Source organism: Anarrhichthys ocellatus, unplaced genomic scaffold, assembly GCF_004355925.1.
Source record: "Anarrhichthys ocellatus isolate YVR2014 unplaced genomic scaffold, GSC_Weel_1.0 scaffold31, whole genome shotgun sequence".
NCBI classification, from domain to species: Eukaryota; Metazoa; Chordata; class Actinopteri; order Perciformes; family Anarhichadidae; genus Anarrhichthys; species Anarrhichthys ocellatus.
Window position 1 is genome coordinate 2,016,586 of NW_022280061.1, and position 21,861 is coordinate 2,038,446.

The 21,861-nt window shown below is 44.7% G+C and overlaps 4 protein-coding genes across 10 annotated transcripts in view; all 4 read left to right on the top strand.

The window, feature by feature from the left end:
- Positions 1-26: 26 nt before the first annotated feature.
- LOC116392992 (procollagen galactosyltransferase 1) lies at positions 27-10,928 on the top strand. Its single transcript, XM_031864863.1, has 12 exons — positions 27-655; positions 3,424-3,534; positions 3,624-3,741; positions 5,119-5,253; positions 6,483-6,687; positions 6,809-6,928; positions 7,538-7,614; positions 7,730-7,836; positions 8,243-8,375; positions 8,680-8,807; positions 9,358-9,564; positions 9,663-10,928. Exons 1-12 carry the CDS (start codon positions 438-440, stop codon positions 9,931-9,933), a joined length of 1,830 nt encoding a protein of 609 aa, XP_031720723.1. The 5' UTR covers positions 27-437; the 3' UTR covers positions 9,934-10,928.
- A 4,032-nt stretch (positions 10,929-14,960) lies between these two features.
- On the top strand, positions 14,961-15,890 carry LOC116392735 (nucleoredoxin-like protein 1). The gene is made up of 3 exons (XM_031864444.1): positions 14,961-15,197; positions 15,309-15,398; positions 15,503-15,890. The coding sequence occupies exons 1-3, from the start codon at positions 14,962-14,964 to the stop codon at positions 15,888-15,890; spliced, it is 714 nt and encodes a 237-aa protein (XP_031720304.1). The 5' UTR covers position 14,961.
- Positions 15,891-17,476: 1,586 nt separating this feature from the next.
- Positions 17,477-21,861, top strand: part of LOC116392722 (nucleoredoxin-like protein 1) — an 11,360-nt gene continuing 6,975 nt past the window's right edge. Inside the window, exons 1-4 of the mRNA XM_031864429.1 lie at positions 17,477-17,712; positions 18,134-18,223; positions 18,339-18,662; positions 21,179-21,303. Coding sequence (XP_031720289.1) covers positions 17,477-17,712; positions 18,134-18,223; positions 18,339-18,662; positions 21,179-21,303 — 775 coding nt within the window. The remainder of the gene's footprint in view (positions 17,713-18,133; positions 18,224-18,338; positions 18,663-21,178; positions 21,304-21,861) is intronic.
- Positions 20,387-21,861, top strand: part of LOC116392750 (adhesion G protein-coupled receptor L1) — a 25,036-nt gene continuing 23,561 nt past the window's right edge. For all 7 annotated transcript variants that reach the window (XM_031864467.1, XM_031864468.1, XM_031864470.1 and 4 more), the window contains exon 1: positions 20,387-21,303. The gene's annotated coding sequence lies outside the window, so the exon portion shown is untranslated. The remainder of the gene's footprint in view (positions 21,304-21,861) is intronic.

A 21,861-nucleotide genomic window follows, 5' to 3' on the forward strand; every position in this document is an offset into this window, starting at 1 on the left:
CTTCTTGCAATACATACTTTGCTTGCCGATGAGACAAGCCTGCAGCAGGATATTGAACGCACGGACACGCCCATGTTGCTTTCCATCTGCCCTACGTAGCTGGATCCGTTCTTAAAGGGGAGGACATCATATGACCGAGGGAAGCCCAACAGTCTGTTTGGCCTCAAAGGATACACGAAGTTATCTATATGAAACACGATTCATTCCCTGATATGATTCATTTTAACAATCTACACGAGGCACATACATGTGCATCAACGACTTTATTTTGAGAACACCAAGTTCCCCTTCAACCGGTCCAGACATGCCCTTTAATTCCGCCTGTTCCTCCGCCATGTCGCCGCTGTCGGCATAACACAACAGCGGGACCCTCAGCTTCCACATCCTCCGTGTCCTTCTCTGTCCGCCGCGTCTCCAGCGAGTTTATCTCCCCTGCCATGCCCCGGGTCACCTCTCTGCTGCCTGCCCTGCTGTGCGTCCTCCTGCCGGGCCCGAGCCGGGGATATTTCCCCGAGGAGCGCTGGAGCCCCGAGTCTCCGCTCCTCGCTCCCCGGGTTGTCGTCGCGCTGGTGTGCCGCAACTCGGCGCACTCTCTGCCGCTGTTCCTCGGAGCCATCGAGCGCCTCAACTACCCGAAGGACCGCATTGCGCTGTGGTGAGTGTCACCGCCGAAAACAGTTATAAACGTAATGTATCAGGTATGTAATGTCAAAACTTTGAAAAGTGTTTTTAAGAAAATAGAACAGGCAGTAAAGTACGACAAAAGTGTGATCCAACGTCCGTGTGAGCTCACACAAGGCAGCAGCAGAGACATGTCCTGTTAGACGCATTATAGAGGAAAACTCTGCCTGCCTTTTGCGCGTGCCCTTGTGCGTGCTGGCCAGGTGGGGCCGCTGTGTTATTGTCAAGATGTAGGCTAACGCACGAGCGCTTTATCTCACCAAAACACTTTACAAATCAAATCAGCGGTGCAATGAGTAACAGTCAGAGCAGCGTGGCCGCACACGCGCCCGGGGTGTTGTGGAGACTTTTCCCCCGTGCAGCGGAGCACGGAGGGCGGGTTGCAGCAGCAGCGGACTCGCGCCTGTGGAAAAAGTTCCATTCAGTCCCAGATCGCCTCTCCATTACCCCCCCCCCCCCCCCCTCTACCCACCCTCCCCTCTTCTCCTTCCACATCTTCGTTTTGCAGACTCGACTAGAACAAAATCAGTAGTTGTAAAAAAATGTAATTATAATTGGCCCCCGAGCCACCAAAATATTGTGCAAGATTTCTATGAAAATGGACTTCCTCAACTTCAGTCAGCTTGTCGTTATGTCACATGCCCCCCATCCTTCCAGATCATCCTGGTCTCTGCAGCATTGCTCGCTTCCTCATGTATTTTTGATCCCGTGCCAATAGATCTGTTTTTAGATATATGGTTATTAAAGATGAAGAGTAATCTTTTCATCAGCATTCAGACCTGACAGGTTAGATAACATTTATTGGAAACCCAGTGACCTGATGAAGAGCAACAGCCTCGAGCAGAGTTGTGTCTAATGTGGCTGTGTTTGGATTCAAACTAAACACCGCTCACTCCTGTGAATCTAACGTCTGATCCAAACAGGGGGCCTCTTCTGAGAGTAAATGCTGCAGTGAACTTTTTCAGTTGGCGCTAGAATGAGGGATTCAAGTGTCTGTGTGTCGGTTTAAACAAACCAGCTTGGAGCTTTTTCCCCCCTTCCCCTTGTATCCCAGCCAGCAAATACAGCCTCGGTGCCTGCGTCTAACTATATGCCCATGTGGCAGCCGGAGCTCGGTCTTCTGCGCGGCTGCTTTGATCTGCAACACATCCCTTGCCTCAGTGGAAGAATAGATATGAAGAGATTTTGGAAAAAGCGGCATGAAAGACTTAAACCGAGCTGCTAGCTGGCCACCTGTCGATACCTGCAGTTATCAGCCTGACGGGTTAAGATGGAGTATTTGGCAAGCGGCAGCATACACACACACATGTAGCCTAATGATGTGTGTGTGTTTTCTGCAGGGCCATGCAGGATGGATGTTACCATTCCATAAACCTTCCATTTGTATCCGTCTACCTCTTTCTCAGCTCTCTCTCTCTCTCTCTCTCTTATCCTTCAGGCACGGTTCTATTGCTGACATGCAAGCACATACTGAATAAATCATTTTTTTTTGTTCGCTCTACCTTCTGCTCATTCAATACCTCACAGCAATCAGAGAGGGAAAGGTAGAGAGGGGGGAAGAAGACGAAGATGGATTGGTGAGACGGTCACATGTAGGTGCTGGGACGGCACGGCTGTGTTAAAAACACCACGGACAGACGGGAAACTAACGCATGCGGCACGCCGACTGTCACTCACTCCACGACGGAGCTGGGAGCAAATCCATTTCTCTCATATTTCCACATTCTTACCCTCTCTCTCCGGCTCTGTCCGTGTCGCCGCCCCCTCCCTGACACACACTGAGATTTGTTGTGATAACGCAGACGGCAGACGAATGCCGCCGCTCCTCTTCGTCAGCCCCGATTGTCTGTCTGTGCTCTTCTTTGTCCACCGCGTCTGACATCAGTGATGAGCAGCTCCGCTCTAATGACAACGAGACCCTCACAGGACCAAAGTACAGATAGATGATGAATCAATATTGTGTCATCTGGGAGTTGGTATCTTAAATATGTTTTACCCTTGAAGCAGCAGTCATCTGTGTTTTCATATAAAATAACTACTACTACTCATGAATTAAATGAGTAAACGGTTCAAGCTTGTTTTAGAATATCACACAATTTAAGTTTGTCATTACTGCCTACTGCTGACTATTTATTATTTATTGTTATTTAATCTGTATTTCCAGTTAAATGCGTTCTATCAGGATGCATTTCATTGGATCAGACTCATTCTGGAGTAGCAATCGTAACACCGATAGGAACACGGATTCCAAAACCTTCGCTGGAAGTATTGCTCGGTACCAATGAGATACAAATACCGAGAAGTCTTTTTCACCACCTCATTTAAAGCCTGCGTACCTCGATGCATGCAACGCATTGGGATCTTTCAGGTACCAGCGTGTGACTACACATCGCTTCTTACTGTAAGTGGCTCTAGCTCACTGCAATAAACGAATGGAGATGGAGAACACAATACAGCCCCTGTTGTGAGAGCGCCGTTTGAGTGACAGAATAATAACCGCTGTCAGATATTTATGAATAAGGCATTGTCGTGCACAGCGATTGCAGCCAGTGGCCCGATGCAACCGAATAAAGGCGGAATCACTGAATTTTAACGACAGTGGTGAGGAAGCAGTTTTTATGATGAGCAGGCAAGACTTGATGCGGTCAGTATCTGGACGAATACCGCTTCATCGTATCAGAATGGTGCGGCCCTAACAAAAGCCTGTGTGTCTGTCCCCCCCCGCCTCCCATTCTCCCACAGGGTGGCGACAGATCACAACATAGACAACACCACAGCCATCCTGAGAGACTGGCTTATCAAGGTGGAGAATGACTATCACTATGTGGAGTGGAGACCTCAAGATGAACCCAGGTACCGTGTGTGTGTGTGTGTGTGTGTGTGTGTGTGTGTGTGAGAGAGACACGTACTTTACTTAATGGGTTTCTCTGTGCACGTCTCAGAGCCTTTGAAGACGAGACGGGGCCTAAACACTGGAATAATCTCCGCTACGAACGCGTAATGAAGCTGCGTCAGGCAGCGCTGGAGACCGCCCGTGAGATCTGGGCCGACTACCTGCTGGTATGTCATCATCCACTCAACGGCTCCATAAGCCTCCTCTTATTAGGCTCCCTCTGTGAGGTCACTGGGTCAGATGTGTGCATCGGCATCCCGCGGCTCCACGGTAAACGTTAAAAATGTGGACGGGAAAGCGGAGCTCAATCTTTTACATAGAAAAGAAAAGGAACTGCATTAAGGAGACTTCTATGACCTATGACTAAAGCCACCTTTCAGACGTTTTCATAGACTACTCACTAATGCACTTTCTAATTTATAATGTCTTAATTTCTACTTAGTCTTTAAATCTAATCTCCCAGAGATTATCTCTGTGACATGCAAGTGCTTCTTTGTGTTATGAATAATGCAACCTGCTGCATAATGAGCTGAGCTGATGTAATAAAGTAACGGAGACGATGGAGGCGGTGAACGCCACAATGTGAAGGAGAGGGGTGCAGTTCAAACATTTGTTTGTAGGCAGTTAAACCCGTGATTCGATTTTAATTTTTTACCACTTAAGAGTTAACTGTTAATGTAGAATGAAGCCTTAGTATTGTTGCTATTGTTACAATCATTTTTAATACGACATAAGCACTGATTTAGAGATGGTCAAAATGTTTTCCTCAAGCCTCAGAAATAGCTGGTAAATTCTGTATATAGTATATTGAAATTCTCCATTGAGCTTTGAACTGAGTCAGCTGTCTCAATATGATTTTAACCCCCGCCTGTCTCTCAGTCAGCAGGGAGTTTTTCCATCGACATGATGTCAAATGTAAAAAAACAAGAGTTTTATGGCTGCTGCCGAAATATCTGAGAGTTTAAAGAAGCTGATCATATATGGCTGATATCTTCTTCTTCTTTCTTTTACAACATTTTGTAAGGATTCCTTCAATTTTGGTTATTAAAGAACTATGACCAAGATGTGTACTGAGCAGGTGAACAAGTATGCAATAGTGTAGTTTCTAAACTACCTAAGAAATATTTATTTTTATTTATTTTCCGACTTGTAGGCCAATGCTGATTTATCTGGGATTAGCTAATACCAGCTAATATATCAGCCCCACTGGTTAGCGGTCAAAGTAAAAGACAAAAAGTACAGTTTATAATCTCAGTTCAAGAATGAACTCAGCTTTAAACCAGAGTGCAGAACATCCTCCTGCAAATATTGGAGCAGCCAGTCGCCCAGGCTTGTTTTAACTCCCGGGCTGTGGGATAAGACGGGTGAGGAAGGATCTGATTATGTTCACGGTCCTCTGTGATCGAGCCATGTTGCTGTGGCCCGATCAATCATTCAGTGACAGCGGGGGGGGGGGGGACATTTGTCCCCGTGCTTGCATGTTCACGTTTGTGTGTGTGTGTGATTTCTTGTCGATATTTTGTGCCCTTCTCCTCCGTCTGCAGGTGGCCGACTGTGACAACCTGCTCACCAACGCGGACACGTTGTGGAAACTGATGAGTGAGAACAAGACCGTCGTAGCGCCAATGCTGGAGTCCAGAGCTGCGTACTCTAACTTCTGGTGCGGCATGACTTCACAGGTATATTCTGCTACAGGAAGAATATTTAGAAACACTATGGTGACATTAGAAATCAGAAATAGAAATGGACATAATCAGATGCTTTCTACAAGACGATTATACAAATATTCTGCGTGGGCTTGGAATTATGAACAGCATGTTACCGTAGTCCGGCTTTTTCTTGGCACTTGACACTTGGCAAAGTTTCCACCAGCATCTTCTTTCACTCTTATCACACAAACTGGACCAACAGACTGTCGAGATTACTCTCCATCATCATCACGGCGATGAAGAAGATAAAGTCTGCTTCTCTGTGGGTTACTGACGGGGAATAAAATGTCCCTTTTAATGCAGTCCTGCTGAATAATAGCGCTCCTGCCACCTTCTTAGCACATAAATATGATCTAGTGGGAATTTCACACTTCATTATTTTTTTCCTGTGCACGAGGAAATCAAATTTCACACTTTCTATGAGTCAATTTGAAGGTTTAGAGAAGTTTTCTTTTTGTATTCCAGTGTTTCATCTCAGATTACTGGGCCGGAACTGAATGTTCTGCTGAATGTAATTAGTAAATTAAAGTAAATGATTTTGCTGATATAATAGGATTTAGCATCTAATAAAGCTTATTATAGGACTGGTGCACAGCTCATTATGTTTAATTTGCTCCACCTTCTCAGTTTGTTACTGCGGGCTTCACTAGATATTACCAAAACCATAAACCACTTTGTCTTTTATCGATGTATGCCTTATATTTTAATGAAGATTAATCAACAGCGGCATGTTTTTAATATGCAGACACACTGGTGTCGGTACAGTTATGCCCACATGCAACAAACTACTGATGTATCGGGCTTTACGCATGTCTCGGATACAGTCTGTGATCTGTTGAGACAGGATGCCTTTAAGTACTCGTCTTTGCGTCTTTTCAAATCAGAGTAGACATATGGACATTGTCTATCCTCCAGCACAGAATAAACCAACTCATCAAGAGTCGGCCTCTCATCTTCTTCAACGACAGTTAATGAGTCTGAAGCCGCCGAAAGGCTAATGTCATCATCTCTTCCTATTTGTCAGTATTACTCAGTGTCATGCACTTATTATTTTATTCTTCACAATTAAAACAAATGTTCTTTTTAGTAATTTGGTAGTAAAGTATGCAGTTTCAGATCAGTCTTCTTCCCTAAAGGGAAAGAGTTGGACACCAGAGAGCTGTGTGTAACCGTACAGTGTTTGTGTGCACTCACTGCAGGGTTACTACAGACGCACACCAGCCTACATGCCAATCCGTAAGAAGGAGCGTCGTGGCTGTTTCGCCGTACCGATGGTCCACTCCACCTATCTAGTGGACCTACAGAAAGAGGCCTCGCGTCAGCTGGTGTTTTATCCACCACACCCAGAGTACAGCTGGGCCCTGGACGACGTCATCGTCTTTGCCTACTCGGCTCGCATGTCAGGTGGGACAAAGGCAGCAGAGATGGGCTTGTTATCTGGAGGGCTGCTTAATATCTTTCTACAGCTTGCTATGCTTTGTGTTTGTAAGCATGTGTTGTTGTTTTTCTGCTTTTATCTTCTCAGATGTGCAGATGTACGTGTGCAACAAAGAGACTTATGGGTATTTTCCGGTGCCGATGCGTTCCCACGGTAGCCTGCAGGATGAGGCGGAGAGCTTCGTGCATACTCAGCTTGAGATCATGGGTGAGTCGAGAGGTCAGAGAGCGCTCACGAAGACCAGGATGATTTCTTTGTGTTTCACAGTTTTAGTGGTGAAGCACTTACACAGACTAGACTGTGATTACACCTGGTTATGTCTTTGTACTATGGAAGTTTGTTGGTTGCAAATGTACTGACCTTCTGTACCTAGAGTACAACAGGAGAGGAAACAGAGTGAGCACTAAACACAAACAGCGATAGGTTATGTTTGACTTTAGCTCTATAATTCAGGGACTCCCAACATTTTCATTCCAAGGACTCGAAAAATAGATTTCACGTTATCGAAGTAAAGGAAACTGCCTTTAGTTAAATATCACTTTGTCACAACATTATATTCTACTGAGCACATAGAGTGTGCATGGTCTTTGTGCAGCATTACTGTATGCATTGCCGTGGAAAACTACAATTTGAAAACCAATAATGATAAAAAATAGTCATCTTTATACTTAAACATCTTGCTGAGTTCTAGTGTATACAAATCAATGGTTGATTTTGGAAATCTCCTGCGGATCCACATTTGGGAACCCCTGTCCCACCACATTTCACATTCTCTTTGTAACACCCCCCCACCCCTCCTTTTCCTGTTTTTGAAAGTGAAAAATCCTCCATTGGAGCCCTCCAGCTTCCTGTCTCTCCCTCCCAAGCAGCCTAACAAGATGGGCTTTGATGAGGTACACACACCAAGTCGCATACACACATGGAAACACACACACACACACACACACACACACACACACACAATAACCTAAACATGTGTGTGAGGTTTTTGCATTTGTGTGCATCCAGGTGTTTATGATAAATCTGGTGCGGAGATCTGACCGTCGCGAGCGAATGCTAAGAACTCTGTACGAGCAGGAGCTCAGCTGTAAGGTTGTTGCTGCTGTGGATGGCAAGTACGTCTCTCCCCCCCCCCCACTGCCTGTGTCTTCCTGATTTGTGCCTCTGCAACATGCCGTGTCGATTGATGTAGGTAGGCTGAGCTGAGACTAACAACCAGGTGAAAAGTAGTGGGTGTATGCTGTCAATTAGATATTCTCTGAGCCGCGTAGGCTTCAGCTCATCTGTGAGTAAAATATAGCTCTGATTCCTGTGTTGGCTCCCCAGTCAGGTAACAGTTTTACACATTTCATTATTATCTTCATTTAAAATGGTGAGAATGAATAGAAAAACAGCTCGTAAGACATGCATGCCTTATGTTATATCTGTCCCTTTGCTTCTCTCACACACACACACACACACGCACTCACACACACTCATCAGATCCATATGATTTGTTTTTCCCTTCTCTTTCCCCTTCAGAGCTCTGAACAAGACTGATGTAGAGTCGATGAGGATTAAGATGCTGCCGGGTTACAAAGACCCTTATCACGGTCGGCCCCTCACCAAGGGTGAACTGGGTTGTTTCCTCTCTCATTACAACATCTGGAAGGAGGTGAGACGCTCGGGCAGGCCTCAGGCCTCTGGGTCTTACCTGTGCACGGTAGATAAGGTTTACTACAGAACAACACGGTATCTCGGTTTGTGTGAGAAGTGGCAGCTCGGTGAGAGTAATGAGCTCGTTTTATTTATGTTTCAATAAATAAAACGCCTGCCTTTCAGCAAGTTTCTGTTTAGCAAAAGGAACCCTGTCATCGGTTATATGTCTTCATGTCCACAGTTTAGTCCAATGACACATCAGAAAATGAAATGTACTCGCTGTGGATTAAACATTTGGCACTTTTCCATCACAATAACAGATAGCAGACCGTGGTCTGCAGACCTCCCTGGTCATCGAGGACGACCTCCGCTTTGAGGTGTTCTTCAAGCGACGTCTCCAGACGCTGCTGCGGGAGGTGACCACACACGAGCTGGACTGGGATCTCATGTGAGTGACTGAGTTTACAACGCCACGTTGTAAACAGACAGGATTACCCCCCCCCCCCCCCCTCAGCTCAATCCGTCCATCTGTCACACACGATCACATGCTGAAAGCACTTGTGGGAATTACTGAGATGCTGCAGCATTTTCACATCGGACTGATCACTGTCATAGATAAGCTAACGAGGAGGAGTTATTCACACAAATGAAAGAAAGCACCGTTCATTTTCTGCATAGCGACTAAGTGTGTATGGACGCGACAGTCAGAGTTCTTTGATTAGAAACATCTAATTGCTGAGCTTAGAATTAAGATGAACCACTATTAGAAAGCTGAAGTCTAAAGATTATACCAAATATGTTACAATATGCTTGAATCAAATCAGTTTTGAATTTTAAGTAGATTTTGGATAAATTTAACAGCTATGGTGTAGTGCTTTGCTCATCGACTGACTGCATCAATATGTTTAAGTGAATTGATGTCGGTCTGTTTTAGATGCCTGTGTTACTTTAGTGCTTATGATGTTTATTGTCCCTCTTATCTTGAACTCTAAATACAGTTACATCGGGCGGAAGCGGATGCAGGTGGACCACCAAGAGAAGTCTGTGCCAAACATCCACAATATCGTGGAGGCGGACTACTCCTACTGGACACTAGGCTACCTGCTGTCTTTACAAGGAGCCCAGAAGCTCCTCAGGGCCGAACCTCTGATCAAGTTGCTTCCCGTCGATGAGTTCCTCCCCGTCATGTACGATAAACATCCAGTGTGAGTACAACCCATCCGTCCGTCTCATCTGTCTTTTTGATTCTGTCCTGTGGCGCTCTTGTTAGTCTAATCACGTCCCCGCTCCTCTCACTTCTCAGTTCAGAGTACATGGACCACTTTGAGATTCGGGACCTGCGTGCGTTTTCTGCCGAGCCGCTTCTGGTGTATCCAACCCATTACACCGGCGAACGGGGCTATATCAGTGACACGGAGACCTCGGTGGTCTGGGACAACGAGACCGTCAAAACCGACTGGGACCGCGCCAAGTCGAGGAAAACTCAGGAGCAGGGGGAGCTGAGCTTCGAGGCCCAGAACTCTGACGTACTGCAGTCTGAACTGGAGAACTGGAGCGCACGGGACGAGCTGTGATGAAGAAGAGAGGATGTGAGGAGGAGAGACAGAGAGAACAAACCGAGATAAGGACGAGGGAGATGGGACAAAGCTGTGATAGTGGGGAGATGGAAAAGATGGAGAGAATATAACAGGGGGTTGACACGGAGTTGGTGACTAATGCTTCTGTTCTTCTCTCTCCACTCTTGATCTTTCTCTTCAGAGATGAGGTGTAGAAGTAGAATCTTGAAGAGTCAGTCTGCATCCAACGCTCATCCCTTGACCACAGCCTGGTCCAATAGCAGTTCCATGTTTTAAATAATATTTTGCCCAGATGTATCCCAAACCACATTATATATAAAGTCCCCCAGAGGGAATGACATGTAAAAATATGAATTGGAAGAAGATGCAGTATTTAGCCTAACTCTAGCACGTCTCTAAATGACTTCTAGTCAGATTTCAACTGGCCAGCACAACTTCACATCTCCTGATTACACGTGAAGGCTTTCTATCGCGTTTTATACTCTCAGTGGTTCCCAACCTGTTTGGCTTTTGACCCCTTAAAGAAATCTATGTCTACCCGTAACCCCTGATCACCAGTTGTATCTGTCGCCTGGCTGTGATGAGTACGACCAACGAGTAGGGAACCACTGCTCTGTCTTCTTCATCTTCTTCTTGATCTTCTTCTTCATCTTCTTCTTCTTCTTCTTCTTCTTCTTGATGCTCTTCACATCTTGCTCTTTAGTTATTGAAGTAAGTTTTATACGGTTGTTACTTTAATAACGTTACACATGTTTCACTCATGAATCTGTGTTGCCTTTTATTTCATGTCAAACCCTTTTACACTTTGGTAAGAGCTGTGTGTTGTTTTAGTGTTTCAGTGTTTTCCACTCAGTTTTAACATTTTTGCATTTTGTTTGTTGATCAGATCAGAAAAACAAATGAATATAGATTTTTTTGTAACTTTTCCATGTTTAGTTCTCTCCACAAGTATCTTATTTTTAAGCAAAGAATGAATAAAAATTTTATAATGATTGGTTGTGATGTTCTTTACTGAATTTAGCTCGGACTATAACTGACATTGCACAAAGTGTGGGTTCAGCAGCTTTGATCCTGCACGGACACGATGTGAACGTCCCGCTGCCCAGTAGAGACGCTTCTTTAAATCAGTGCCTGCTGGTGTTTGCCTGCCCTGCTCGTACATTATGGTCAGTTTGGGCTGCAGCAGGCCGCCATTACTCCTCCTCCTTCACCATGTTTACACAGATGATCCCTTCTGTACTCCTAACATGTGAAGCGTGACCATTTCATGTTATTTGTCATAGAATCAAATATATTGCACTAGTTAGAGAATGTGCACCTGATACTTGCCACTCTGTGATGCTGTTCTTATAGGCACAGCTTTGCTCTAAGCTAAATGCTAACTCAGCATGCTAACATGCAATGTTTCGCTGGTAATCTTTAGTTCTGCTCATTAGCAATATTATTACTCCATGTAAACACAAAGAACTGCTGCGGCAAGTCTTTATATTTGCTGGTATTTGATCACAAACCAAAGTACTGAACAATCTATAATTTTTACCCATTGATGAAAAGATCACCAAAGTTAAATTCAATAATCATCCACCCAATAGTTGTTAAGACAGAACAGTCATGCCTAAGTGGTGGACTGATGCACAGTGAAGATGAATGTCATGGCTGAGAAGCTTTAGCATGTGTTGTGTTTGTTTGCTCACATGTCCACAGCATCTTTGTTTGTGTTTGTGTGTGTCTGTGTAGTGCTGTGGCACACGTCTGTGACTCAGGCTAATCCTACTGGATCACTCTCTCCCTACTCTATATTTACCTCACCGCTCTCTGAGATTAACTCAGGTATTTTCTGCTGGTGCCCCTGCAGATCAATAGCCACTTCTCTACAGTAGAAGCTGCTGGGGGTTGAGTTGAAACCAGGCTCAACTCAAGCTATCGACCTTCTCAGTTCATTTCCTTGAAGCTCCACATCCTGGCTGTCAAATTATCTTGATGACAGGATGCAAAAGAATCAGTATGTGCTCCGAGGGGTAAATGAGTGACATCAGTAATTAGCAAGACTACAACGAGCAGCGTTTGGCTGTGAGGGAAAGGTTGGAGCAGGGTAGGAAGCTTCACTTGATGCGAACCTAAAACATGTCTGTCCTTTTTCTTTGTCTCCTGTCTGTCTTTATTTCCATGATTTAACCTACATGTCAGTCCTCCTTTTGCAATCCAATTTGTCCTTTACTTCATCCTTCCTTTCCACCCTCCCTTCCTCTCTTCAAGTAATAAGATTGCCACTGTTGAGCCGGAGTTTTAGGGGCCAACAGTGCACACACACACACACACACACACACACACACACACACACACACAGGAGCAACCTCTGCCCCTGAATTACAGCACTGCCACACCTCCAGCTATCTATAATCTCCCTCCGTAGACCACACAGACTGCCGAGTAAAGAAATTACAGCGAGAGGAGTGAAGAGGCAGTGAAAGGTGCACAAAACAGAACAAACTTCACAGGATTTAAAGGAAGACAGAAAGCAAATCAAAGAAATCGGAAAATGGCTTGAAAGAGAGGAGGAACTGGACATATTTCTTTCTTGTATAGGAGTCGAGGAGTTTCAAGGTGAGGTCAATTACTTGTGGTACATGCAGCTGACAGCCCGTACAAAGATTGATGGCCTATTAAATTAGCAACTAACAAAACAAGGCAGTGTTGCTCGTATCTATCAGGTGTGATCGTCTCAGCTCCAATCAGTGAGCGGGATTATCGTGAAATGACTTTTTCCAAATGTAGGATTTAAGCCCTGACCTTTCAGAGTCTTTCAGTAAATCCTCCTTTTTCCCAGGTAAGATGCAATACTGCTCAATTTCAAACTTATTTCTCCTACATCAGCCTTGGAAGTTTCCGTCCAGAGTCGTAGTCTCAAATAGATCTGGCACAGCTCAGAGCCGGAGAGCCAAATCTAATTTGTGAGGTTATCGCTGTCAATTCACAGCCTGCAGTGACTGCTGCCACAGTGAAATACAGGCTGGCCGAGACAGATAAAGCACATTTCAGAGATGTTAGGCCTGAACTTTATTTCTTTATATGAAATTTATTTCTTATGTGTTTTTTTGTTCTGCGCCATAACACCATCCCACAAAGGGCTGATACATACTGGCTGGGCTGTTGTGTTATAGATTTAATTTGTCTTCAATAACTATTGTAGCTTATAAACTGGATGTCCTTCAGTATAGGTCACAACACAAAAATCTGTCAATGAGTGGCATCACTCAAAGAGCCAGTGTGTAGCATTAGATCTATCAGCAGGAAGATAATATGATATTCATAACAGTGTTTTCTTCAGTGTGTAATCACCAGAAACTAAGAATTGTGGTGTTTTTATTACCTTAAAATGAGCTACGTGGTGAGCGGGTCCTCTTCACAGAGTCCATCATATTGCACGCCCATGTTTTTATGTTTTTAAGGCCACCGTAGTTGGCTGTGGTAACTTTGAGCTGCAGAGTGCAAAACCTTGGTATCGCCAAACAACGTCTGACTTCCATTGCTCTTAAAATATTGTTCATATAATAAGGATGGCCTCTGAGCATGAGGAATGGCGTTACCACATTTTTTGGGAAGGGAGAAATGAGCAGAGGGGTGTTCAGTTGGTTGATAATTGCAACCAGACAGCAAGATGCCACCAACTCCTACACACTGTCCTTTTTAACGAACCTTTTAAATAGGTAGTTACATTAAACCTTTTCAACGTAGGTGGTTACATTCTTCGGCCTTTCTTTCCGTTTGGTTCAGTGTTTTTTCATAATGCCACAGATAACTCAACCAATCAAACAATACACTTTATTTCACCACAATTACAATTACAACATGTCAAACAGTAATAGTCTGTTGATCAAGTAGACTAGTGTCCAGATTTCAGCTTACATCTGAAAACCTGTTGACTACTTTGTCCCTTTGTAGGAATATTGTCACCATAATAACTGTCCACATCCAGGCCATTAAAAGAAAAGAATCAGATTGAATAGGTGTCTTCCCTCCATTTAAAGAAAACGATTAACAACACAATGTGTTATCAGTCACTCATCAATTACTAGACTCTTTACTTTGCACTGATTTGGTATCATAAGTGGCACAGATAACTTCATTCATGTATTTTCATGTTCGTGTATATAAATGAATAGTTGCTAATTGTGATAACAATGAAAGCTACCTCTGAAGAGCTTCCTCTGCTGCACTGAAACAGAGGTGCTTCTATTGTTACCAAACACAGATATTTTACGAAACAGATGTGTTTCGTAAAAAAATAGTTTTTAGTTGTTCTGGATGAACATAGAAGAAATATAAGCAGTACAGTATATAAGTGTCTTTGTTGCGGCCAATCAGATTTGAACAACGAGTGAGAGACTCCTACGTGAGAATCTGCCAGAACCGTTTTTGTTAAGCAACATTTGAATCACAATCATGACAGTTATGGAGTTTTCTATACTGGTTCTGCCACAGTCGATCAAATCTGATCCACCCACACCCACACGGTACAGATGAAGCAGAGTTCTTGGAGGCCAAAACTCTTAATAAGTTTTTCCGAACTTCGATTTTTGTCTCATTTAGTCATGAATATTTAGTACCCATGTTTTGAAACCAAAATTAGAAAATAGACCATAATGCAATGCAGCTGCAATGTGTGTATTCACAATTTGGAGAAAAAAAAATCCATACTGTTTCCACTACGGTGCTTTTGCTATTTCTCTTTCCAAACACATATATTAAATCTCAGCTGTGTGCAATGACTTCACACTCTGTGGCATATTGAAAGCCATTCTGGGAAATCACTAAAGTTAAATTCCTGAGGCTGCACTGAGAGTCTCAGATGATCTCTTAAAGATATCCAGCAGTGTAGCCTTTGTCCTTCGGATGCAGTCGGCATGGATACAGGCAATGAACCGAAGCACGATAAAGATAACACATTTATGTGGTAGCACAAACATATGAATCTGTATTTCACCATCCCTTCTCCAACAGAGGGCCTTTACCCTTTCTGTCATCATGGTGGACCTGTTCCTAAACCGAGTTCTGGTGGAGAACAACTGGGACCAGGATGAACTCAACACGGAGCGAGAGATCATCGGGATCCTCGAAAACCGCATCTTGATGCTGTTCTTTGCGTCTGCGGAGTGTGGCAAGTGCCAGGAGTTCCTGCCCGTTCTGAATGACTTTTTTAAGAGACTGAAAGATCCGGTGTACATTGAATACCCCAAACTGCTCGCACTGCTCTACGTCAGGTCTCTATCTTTCTTTCTCTTTATCTCCTTGATGCACACCTGTGATTGCATGAAGTCACTTTCACCAGTTTTATCATTCATAACATTTCCATATCCATCTCCTCTCTCCAGCTTGGACCAGTCGGAGGCGCAGCAGGATAGATTCCTCAAAGAGCTGCACAAAAAGGTTCTGTTTTTGGCCTTTGATGATCCATACAGGAAGTAGGTGAAGAGAAGAAGAGAGTCTGCATAGTTTGTATGTTTCTAAAGTCAAATTAAGACATTTAATGGTAATTGCTATACATGTGTGTTTTTCTGCTTGTCAGAGAACTGCAGGCTAAGTTTAAGGTGAAGGACGTACCAACAGTCGTGGTCCTTCGTCCTGACGGCTCCGTCCTCTCTCCAAATGCTGTGCAGGACATCTGTCGTTTTGGGTGTGACTGTTTCAGAGACTGGCAGGAATCAGCAGAGCTCATTGAGAGGAGCTTCATGCTCAATGAGGAGTTCGACAACCTAAATATGCGAAGTGTTACTGAATCCGTGAGGAGACTCAAGTACAAGACAGAGGACGACAAGAGGAAGAAGACGTGGTGGAAGTTATGGGAGAAGGGCAAAGATAGAAGTGAGGAGGAGGAGGAGGAAGAGGAGGTAAGAGATGCAACGTTGGATAGAAAGAGAAAGGAGGGAGATAAAGGAACATGGTGGAGGAGATGAAGTAGAGAAGCGATTTGTTGTCTTAAGTCTTCAAGTCCAGCCTCCTACTTAATCCTTTGTTGCTGATACTGCAGCCTCTTTCCAGGCTGTTTGAAAAACATTCTGCCTGCAGTGGCATGTGGAGCAGAACTTAAATAAATGCACACTGAAAAGAGGTCCTCTGTTGTGCTGCCGGAGATATTGGCACGTAGAAGCACAACGTAACTGTGCCGCTCTGCACAGATCACACAGAACTTTGAGGGGAATGAATCTCATCGTGAGAGATATGCTACCAACGTTACTGCTAACTATATAAAAATATATATCTATATATATTTTTTCCAAACTATGATCCAGTCTTATAATACTTTGTCAATTAATGACAGTAATAAGTATGATCAGTTTTCAGTCATCAGAAACATACACGTACACGTACAGTAGCCTACGGCTCATTTCTGCCTATGTAAGCACATAAAGGTCCAGCTTCTAAAGCTCCATGTTTGGTGGATGTTATGTTGTGATGATATGTTATATCTGTGTGTAATTCAGCTTTTTCTGGAGTTGTTGTTCCCCCGAATGGCCAAAGAAAAAAAATATAACTGCAGCTTTAAAATAAATGTAGGCGCTGGCGCCTGCTGGTGTCAAATCAATATTTTGTCAAGCACTGTGTATGATATTTATAGCATTATCTTTGCCATGTTAATTATGGCGTGTCTCTTCAGCTAATCTTTATTTTATTATATATATATGTTGTTAAATATGACTTGTATTGTATGAAAAACAATAAAGGAAAGTAAATATTCTGCAAACGCAAGTTTCAAGAAAGTCTCTCATGCTGTAATTTCTATGCTTTCTGACTCTGTCGCATGCCTTTACACACACACAAACACACACACACACACACACGCACACACACGCACACACACACACACACACACACACACACTGTGAGCACTTCATGTCTCTTGTCCCTCTGTCACCTTGTCTTTCAATCCCTCCCTCCCAGACAGAGGAAGGGAGGTGGAGCGCAGAGACACAAAGGAAGAGGGAGTGAGCGGCTACAGACGTCAAGGTGAAGGAGACACAGTCGATGAGGGAACGTGATATAAACTGACAAGCTGGGAACTGATTCAAGTACGACTGAGTTTGAAAAGAAAAGAAAAAACTATATTTTGAAAACTGTTTTCTTTCTGGATTTGTGACCTTAAGGGGAGATCATATTTGTGAGAGGTAACCAACTGTGAGGATTATCCGATTTAACAGCAAGCAGCAAGATGGGCCACATGATTAATGGGAGGTTTGTAATTCAAACATACCGTCTAATTTAAATGGCAGAGTCATCAAATCATACAGTATGCAAGATGAACCTTTACAAATGCTCAAACTTTTTTAAACCGTTCTCATTTGTGTTTTGGGTTGTTGGTCTGTGATTAGTCTCACACATATGCATGCATGTAACAACCCTCATCTGTTTTTGGTCTTCTTCCTTCCACTACGTGCTATGTTGCTGTTGTGGTTCTGATGATTTCCCTGTTAAACCATCGTGTATAAATTGTTTGTTCATCACTCCGTGGGCTCCCTAAGCCTCCTTCCTGTGACACTCCATTATGGTGGACCTGTTCGTTGAGCACGTCCTGGTGAAGAACAACAAGGACCAGGACGAGCTGGACACACAACGAGAGATCGTCGTGCGCCTGCAGAACCGCATCCTCATGGTCTTCTTTGCATCTGCTGCATGCCAGAGCTGCCAGCAGTTTGCTCCCACGCTCACCGGCTTCTTCAAACGACTGACAGATGAGTTTTATGTGGACCGTGCGGCTCAGCTGGTTCTCCTGTACATTAGGTACAACACACACACACACACACACACACACACACACACACACACACACACACACACACACACACACACACACACACATTATGGTGTTGCATTGGACTTGTAATGGAGCACATTTATTTACAAACCTCAAAACCCAAACTGTATCAGATGCTCTTCCCCCAAACTAATTTTAAACATGACTTTGCACAAGTTCTTGTATGCGTAATGTTGTGCCCTTTGTATCTCTTGGAAAGGATAAGGCAATATGATTTTCATACACTTTCTCAGTTATTGCCCAGTTAACAAAAAATCCTATTTTTGTGAGAACCAAATGTCCTCATAAGGCAGGATTCTAACAAACATTTGGATAGGTTTCCAGACTTTTAGTCTATCTGCCTACATCTCCCAGCAACGTGCTCTTCCTTTTTCCTTCGTCTGTCAGTTTGGACCAGTCACAGGAACAGCAAGAAAGCTTCCTCAAAGAGCTGCCCAAGAAGTGCCTGTTCCTGGCCTACGAGGACCCCTACAGGAGGTGTGTCGGTTTGGCCACTTAGTTGTGTGCGCAACCTGCTGGTGGATGATGTTAATGTAAATATACCTTGTTATATAAATCCATTAGCTGTATGCCAATGTGTGTGTGTCCACAGGCAGCTGGAGGCCATGTTTAATGTGGAGGAGCTGCCCACAGTGGCGGTGCTGCGCCCCGACGGCTCCGTCCTCATCCCTAACGCAGTGGAGGAGATACTGTGCCTCGGCCCGGACTGCTACCGCAACTGGCAGGAGGCCGCAGAGATCATCGACAGGAGCTTCATGATCAGCGAGGACTTCGAGGGGAAGTCCATGCGCAGCTTGAGTGACCCAGTGAGGGGGCTGAAGTACAAGGTGGAAGATGAGAAGAAGAAAAAGACGAAGAAGAGCAGAGGTGGATGGAGGAGGACCATGGTGATGGAGACCAACAAGAGGACAAGACTGTGAGTTTCCTCAAAAGGTGATTGGATTGATTGATGATGCCGCCAATGTTGCACAGTTCTGTTGAACCAAACAAAACCCTTTTCACAGCTCAATGTCGGACAATACTGACATCCCTCATCTTATTACAGAGGTAGACACATCAAACTGACGTTTCTGTGACGAGATTTGCTTTTCTATATCAGAGCCAAGCAACGGGCTGCAGACAAATCTCTCGTATAAGTGGTGTGATATGCCAACATCCAATAAAAAGTAATGTAAATCTTTCAAAATGGAGCACTAAATACTGCTAACCTCAGTTTAGAATTGGCTGTTTTTAATGTCTTTGAAAGCTGCCAAGTATACAGTGAAGCCAAGGTCATGTCTGAGCCAAGAAACACCATAATGGCTTGTTTTATTACACCCACGAGATTATTCCAACCATTTTCCCATTTTCAGCAACACAGCTTTGTAATGCAATGAACTTTTACATGATCATTTGTACCATCCAATCAAAACACGTCACGCATAATCTTAAATCAATGAATTATTCAACGCCATTAAAATAATTTTGTTGGGGACTGTTGGTGCTTTGAGTGTTTATGAAGTCTCGCTCCACTTTACAGGCCACACAAGAAGCAATCAGGGCTATTCAAAGGCAGTCAAGTGAAATTATGGAGATACTGGCTTTTCTACATTATCAGTGATTTCCTTTGACATGACTCATCCTCTTTTCATACCAAGGACTGTCTTTAGTCTTTGCACACTTCCTCGCACGTGGTTAGGCCTACTGCACGAACGAGGCTTTAAGTCGGGGGCTAGATGAGCTAAAAGAAGACGGGAGGTTATCTTCTACGTAACAATGTAGGAACGTATATAAAGAAAGCGACGAACACACAGGGGTGAATAAAGCTGCAGGGAGAATATAAATTGGGAGGGCAGCTGACCTAATCAGGGGCAGGTGAGTATGAGGGCAGGTGGGTCAGATTTTAAAAATAAAACCAAATAATATGCACAAACATAATCAGGTTGTCTTTCATCCTCTATCCTGTGAGTGACCCCAGCCTTCACTCTATGATGTCATTACTCCTAAAGTGCAAATACAAGAAGCGATAGAGTGCTTTTTCTTATTTTTTTTTGCATTGTAGGAGCAATGACAGTAATGGCAGAGGGAGCAGAACATGCTTGGGTAAACATGCCTCTGCAGAGACAGATGATGAAACCAGATTGTCATCAGGTGCCTTCAAGGTGTGACGGGTTGATTGGTAGGTTTGACGCGCTCGATAAATGGCGGTGACATGATGAATCATTTAAAGGCAACCCGGTGTTATAGACAGGTTGACAAACATTTTCTGTCAGAGCTGCTCAAAGCGAAGCTCTCCCTTTAGTTTAATGGACCGAATGCCCGCGTGCGTGTTGGATGTGCACGGACTGCACACAATAGCTCTGCATGTTCTTGTCGTATAGGAGCAACCCATAAATGCTAAACCTAAATCTGAGCTGCTCAGCCCATGTAACAAAGACACAGAGGCCTAACTAAACATGAGCCGCATGTTTATTCCGTATTATTCCTCTCCTTTTGCCCACACAGCAGCTTATTGTTGCTCACTCAGACAAACCTTGGTAATATAGTCTCCCCGCCTCTCTGTCTCTGCACACACCCACACACGCGCGCACACAAAGTCACACTCTCACGTTGCGCGCTCTCGAGAGCAGAACGCGCAACAAGCGGACGGAGAGAGAGAGAGAGAGAGGGAGAGAGAGAGAGAGAGAGAGAGAGAGAGAGAGAGAGAGAAGAAGAAGAACACGAGAGAAGGACGGATGCAAGGCGATGCCAGGAGCGGAAAACCTGATCTCTCCTGGTTAATCCAGCTGTTGTCGTTTTGAAATGATTTTTTATCACGGCGAAATTTTCTAACACGGTTCCTGCATTTTTCCTTTTTTTTGTTGAGAACCTGATATATCCCCCAACATCCGTCCTGATGTGCTGCTGCGCCTCATCACGATTCTTCGAGGATATGCAAAGCGGCTGTCATCGCGTCGACGTTATTTCCCATTAAATGCAAGGATGTAATATCGGACGCATACGACCAGCAATGACAAACGACGCCCGGGCTTGATGAGCGAAATAAATCGACGGAGGGGAGACGGAGCAGCTCGGGTCTGTGCGTTCATTTGCGCCTAATTATTGTTTGCGCGTGTGATCGTGTGTTTTCCTCCCGTCGTCCGTCGGAGCTATATAAGGCCCATAGCCCGCACCGTCTCTGGCCATGAAACCCGTGGGAATTATGATACCAACGTGACGCACAGTCACACAGCACAGCGGGGAAGACATCGAGCCTCAACAGGACGGAGGGAGGGTGTGAGGTCCAGCAGAGCAGAGCAGAGCCCTACACAGAACACTGATCACAGGAGGAGGACGCCCAGTTGTTGTTGGACACATCGCGCTAATGACTGCCGTATAGCCCAGCAGGTATCGCCCCCAAACGTTTCCCCCACTGAATATTAGATTTTTTTTTTTTTTTCATGCATCGGGCAGAGCGGAGCGGGAGAAAGGGAGGAGAGTACAGTGGGTGCACGAGGGCGCGGAGAGACGAAATGCGGAAGACGCAGTGAGCGAGGAGGAGGAGGAGGAGGAGGAGGAGGGAAACCGGAGGATTGACGGTAAGATATGGATGTAGGCTATAAGGATGCACCCCGCCCCTCTTCTCTCTCTCTCTCTCTCTCTCTCTCTCTCTCTCTCTCTCTCGCTCTCTCTCTCGCTCTCTCTCTCGCTCTCTCGCTCTCTCACATGCACACGCGCACATACATGATCAATGCCTGAGAAGACAGCAGAGGTGCCCTGCTCCTTCACTGCTGCTGCTGCTGTCAAGGTCCATTTGATCACTGAGGGACAGGGATCTGATGCAGGGCCTAAACTGCTCCCTGCAGTTAAAGCTGGGTCAGTAGTATAGGAGTGTGAGGCATGTGTGCTGTGAAATATTCATGGTCACGTGATTAGCCTCCTCTGTGCCTCAGAGGAGTGCAGGGAGAAAGTGGCCTAATGACTCAGGGTGTCCCGTGCTGGCCCAACAGAGGGGTCTGTCACAAGTGGGCTGAGTTATGTTCATTACACTTGCACACATCACACTCCTTCGTTGCAGTGTCTGGTGTGCTGCAGAGGAAAGCGGTGTAAACACACACACACACACACACACACACACACACACACACACACACACA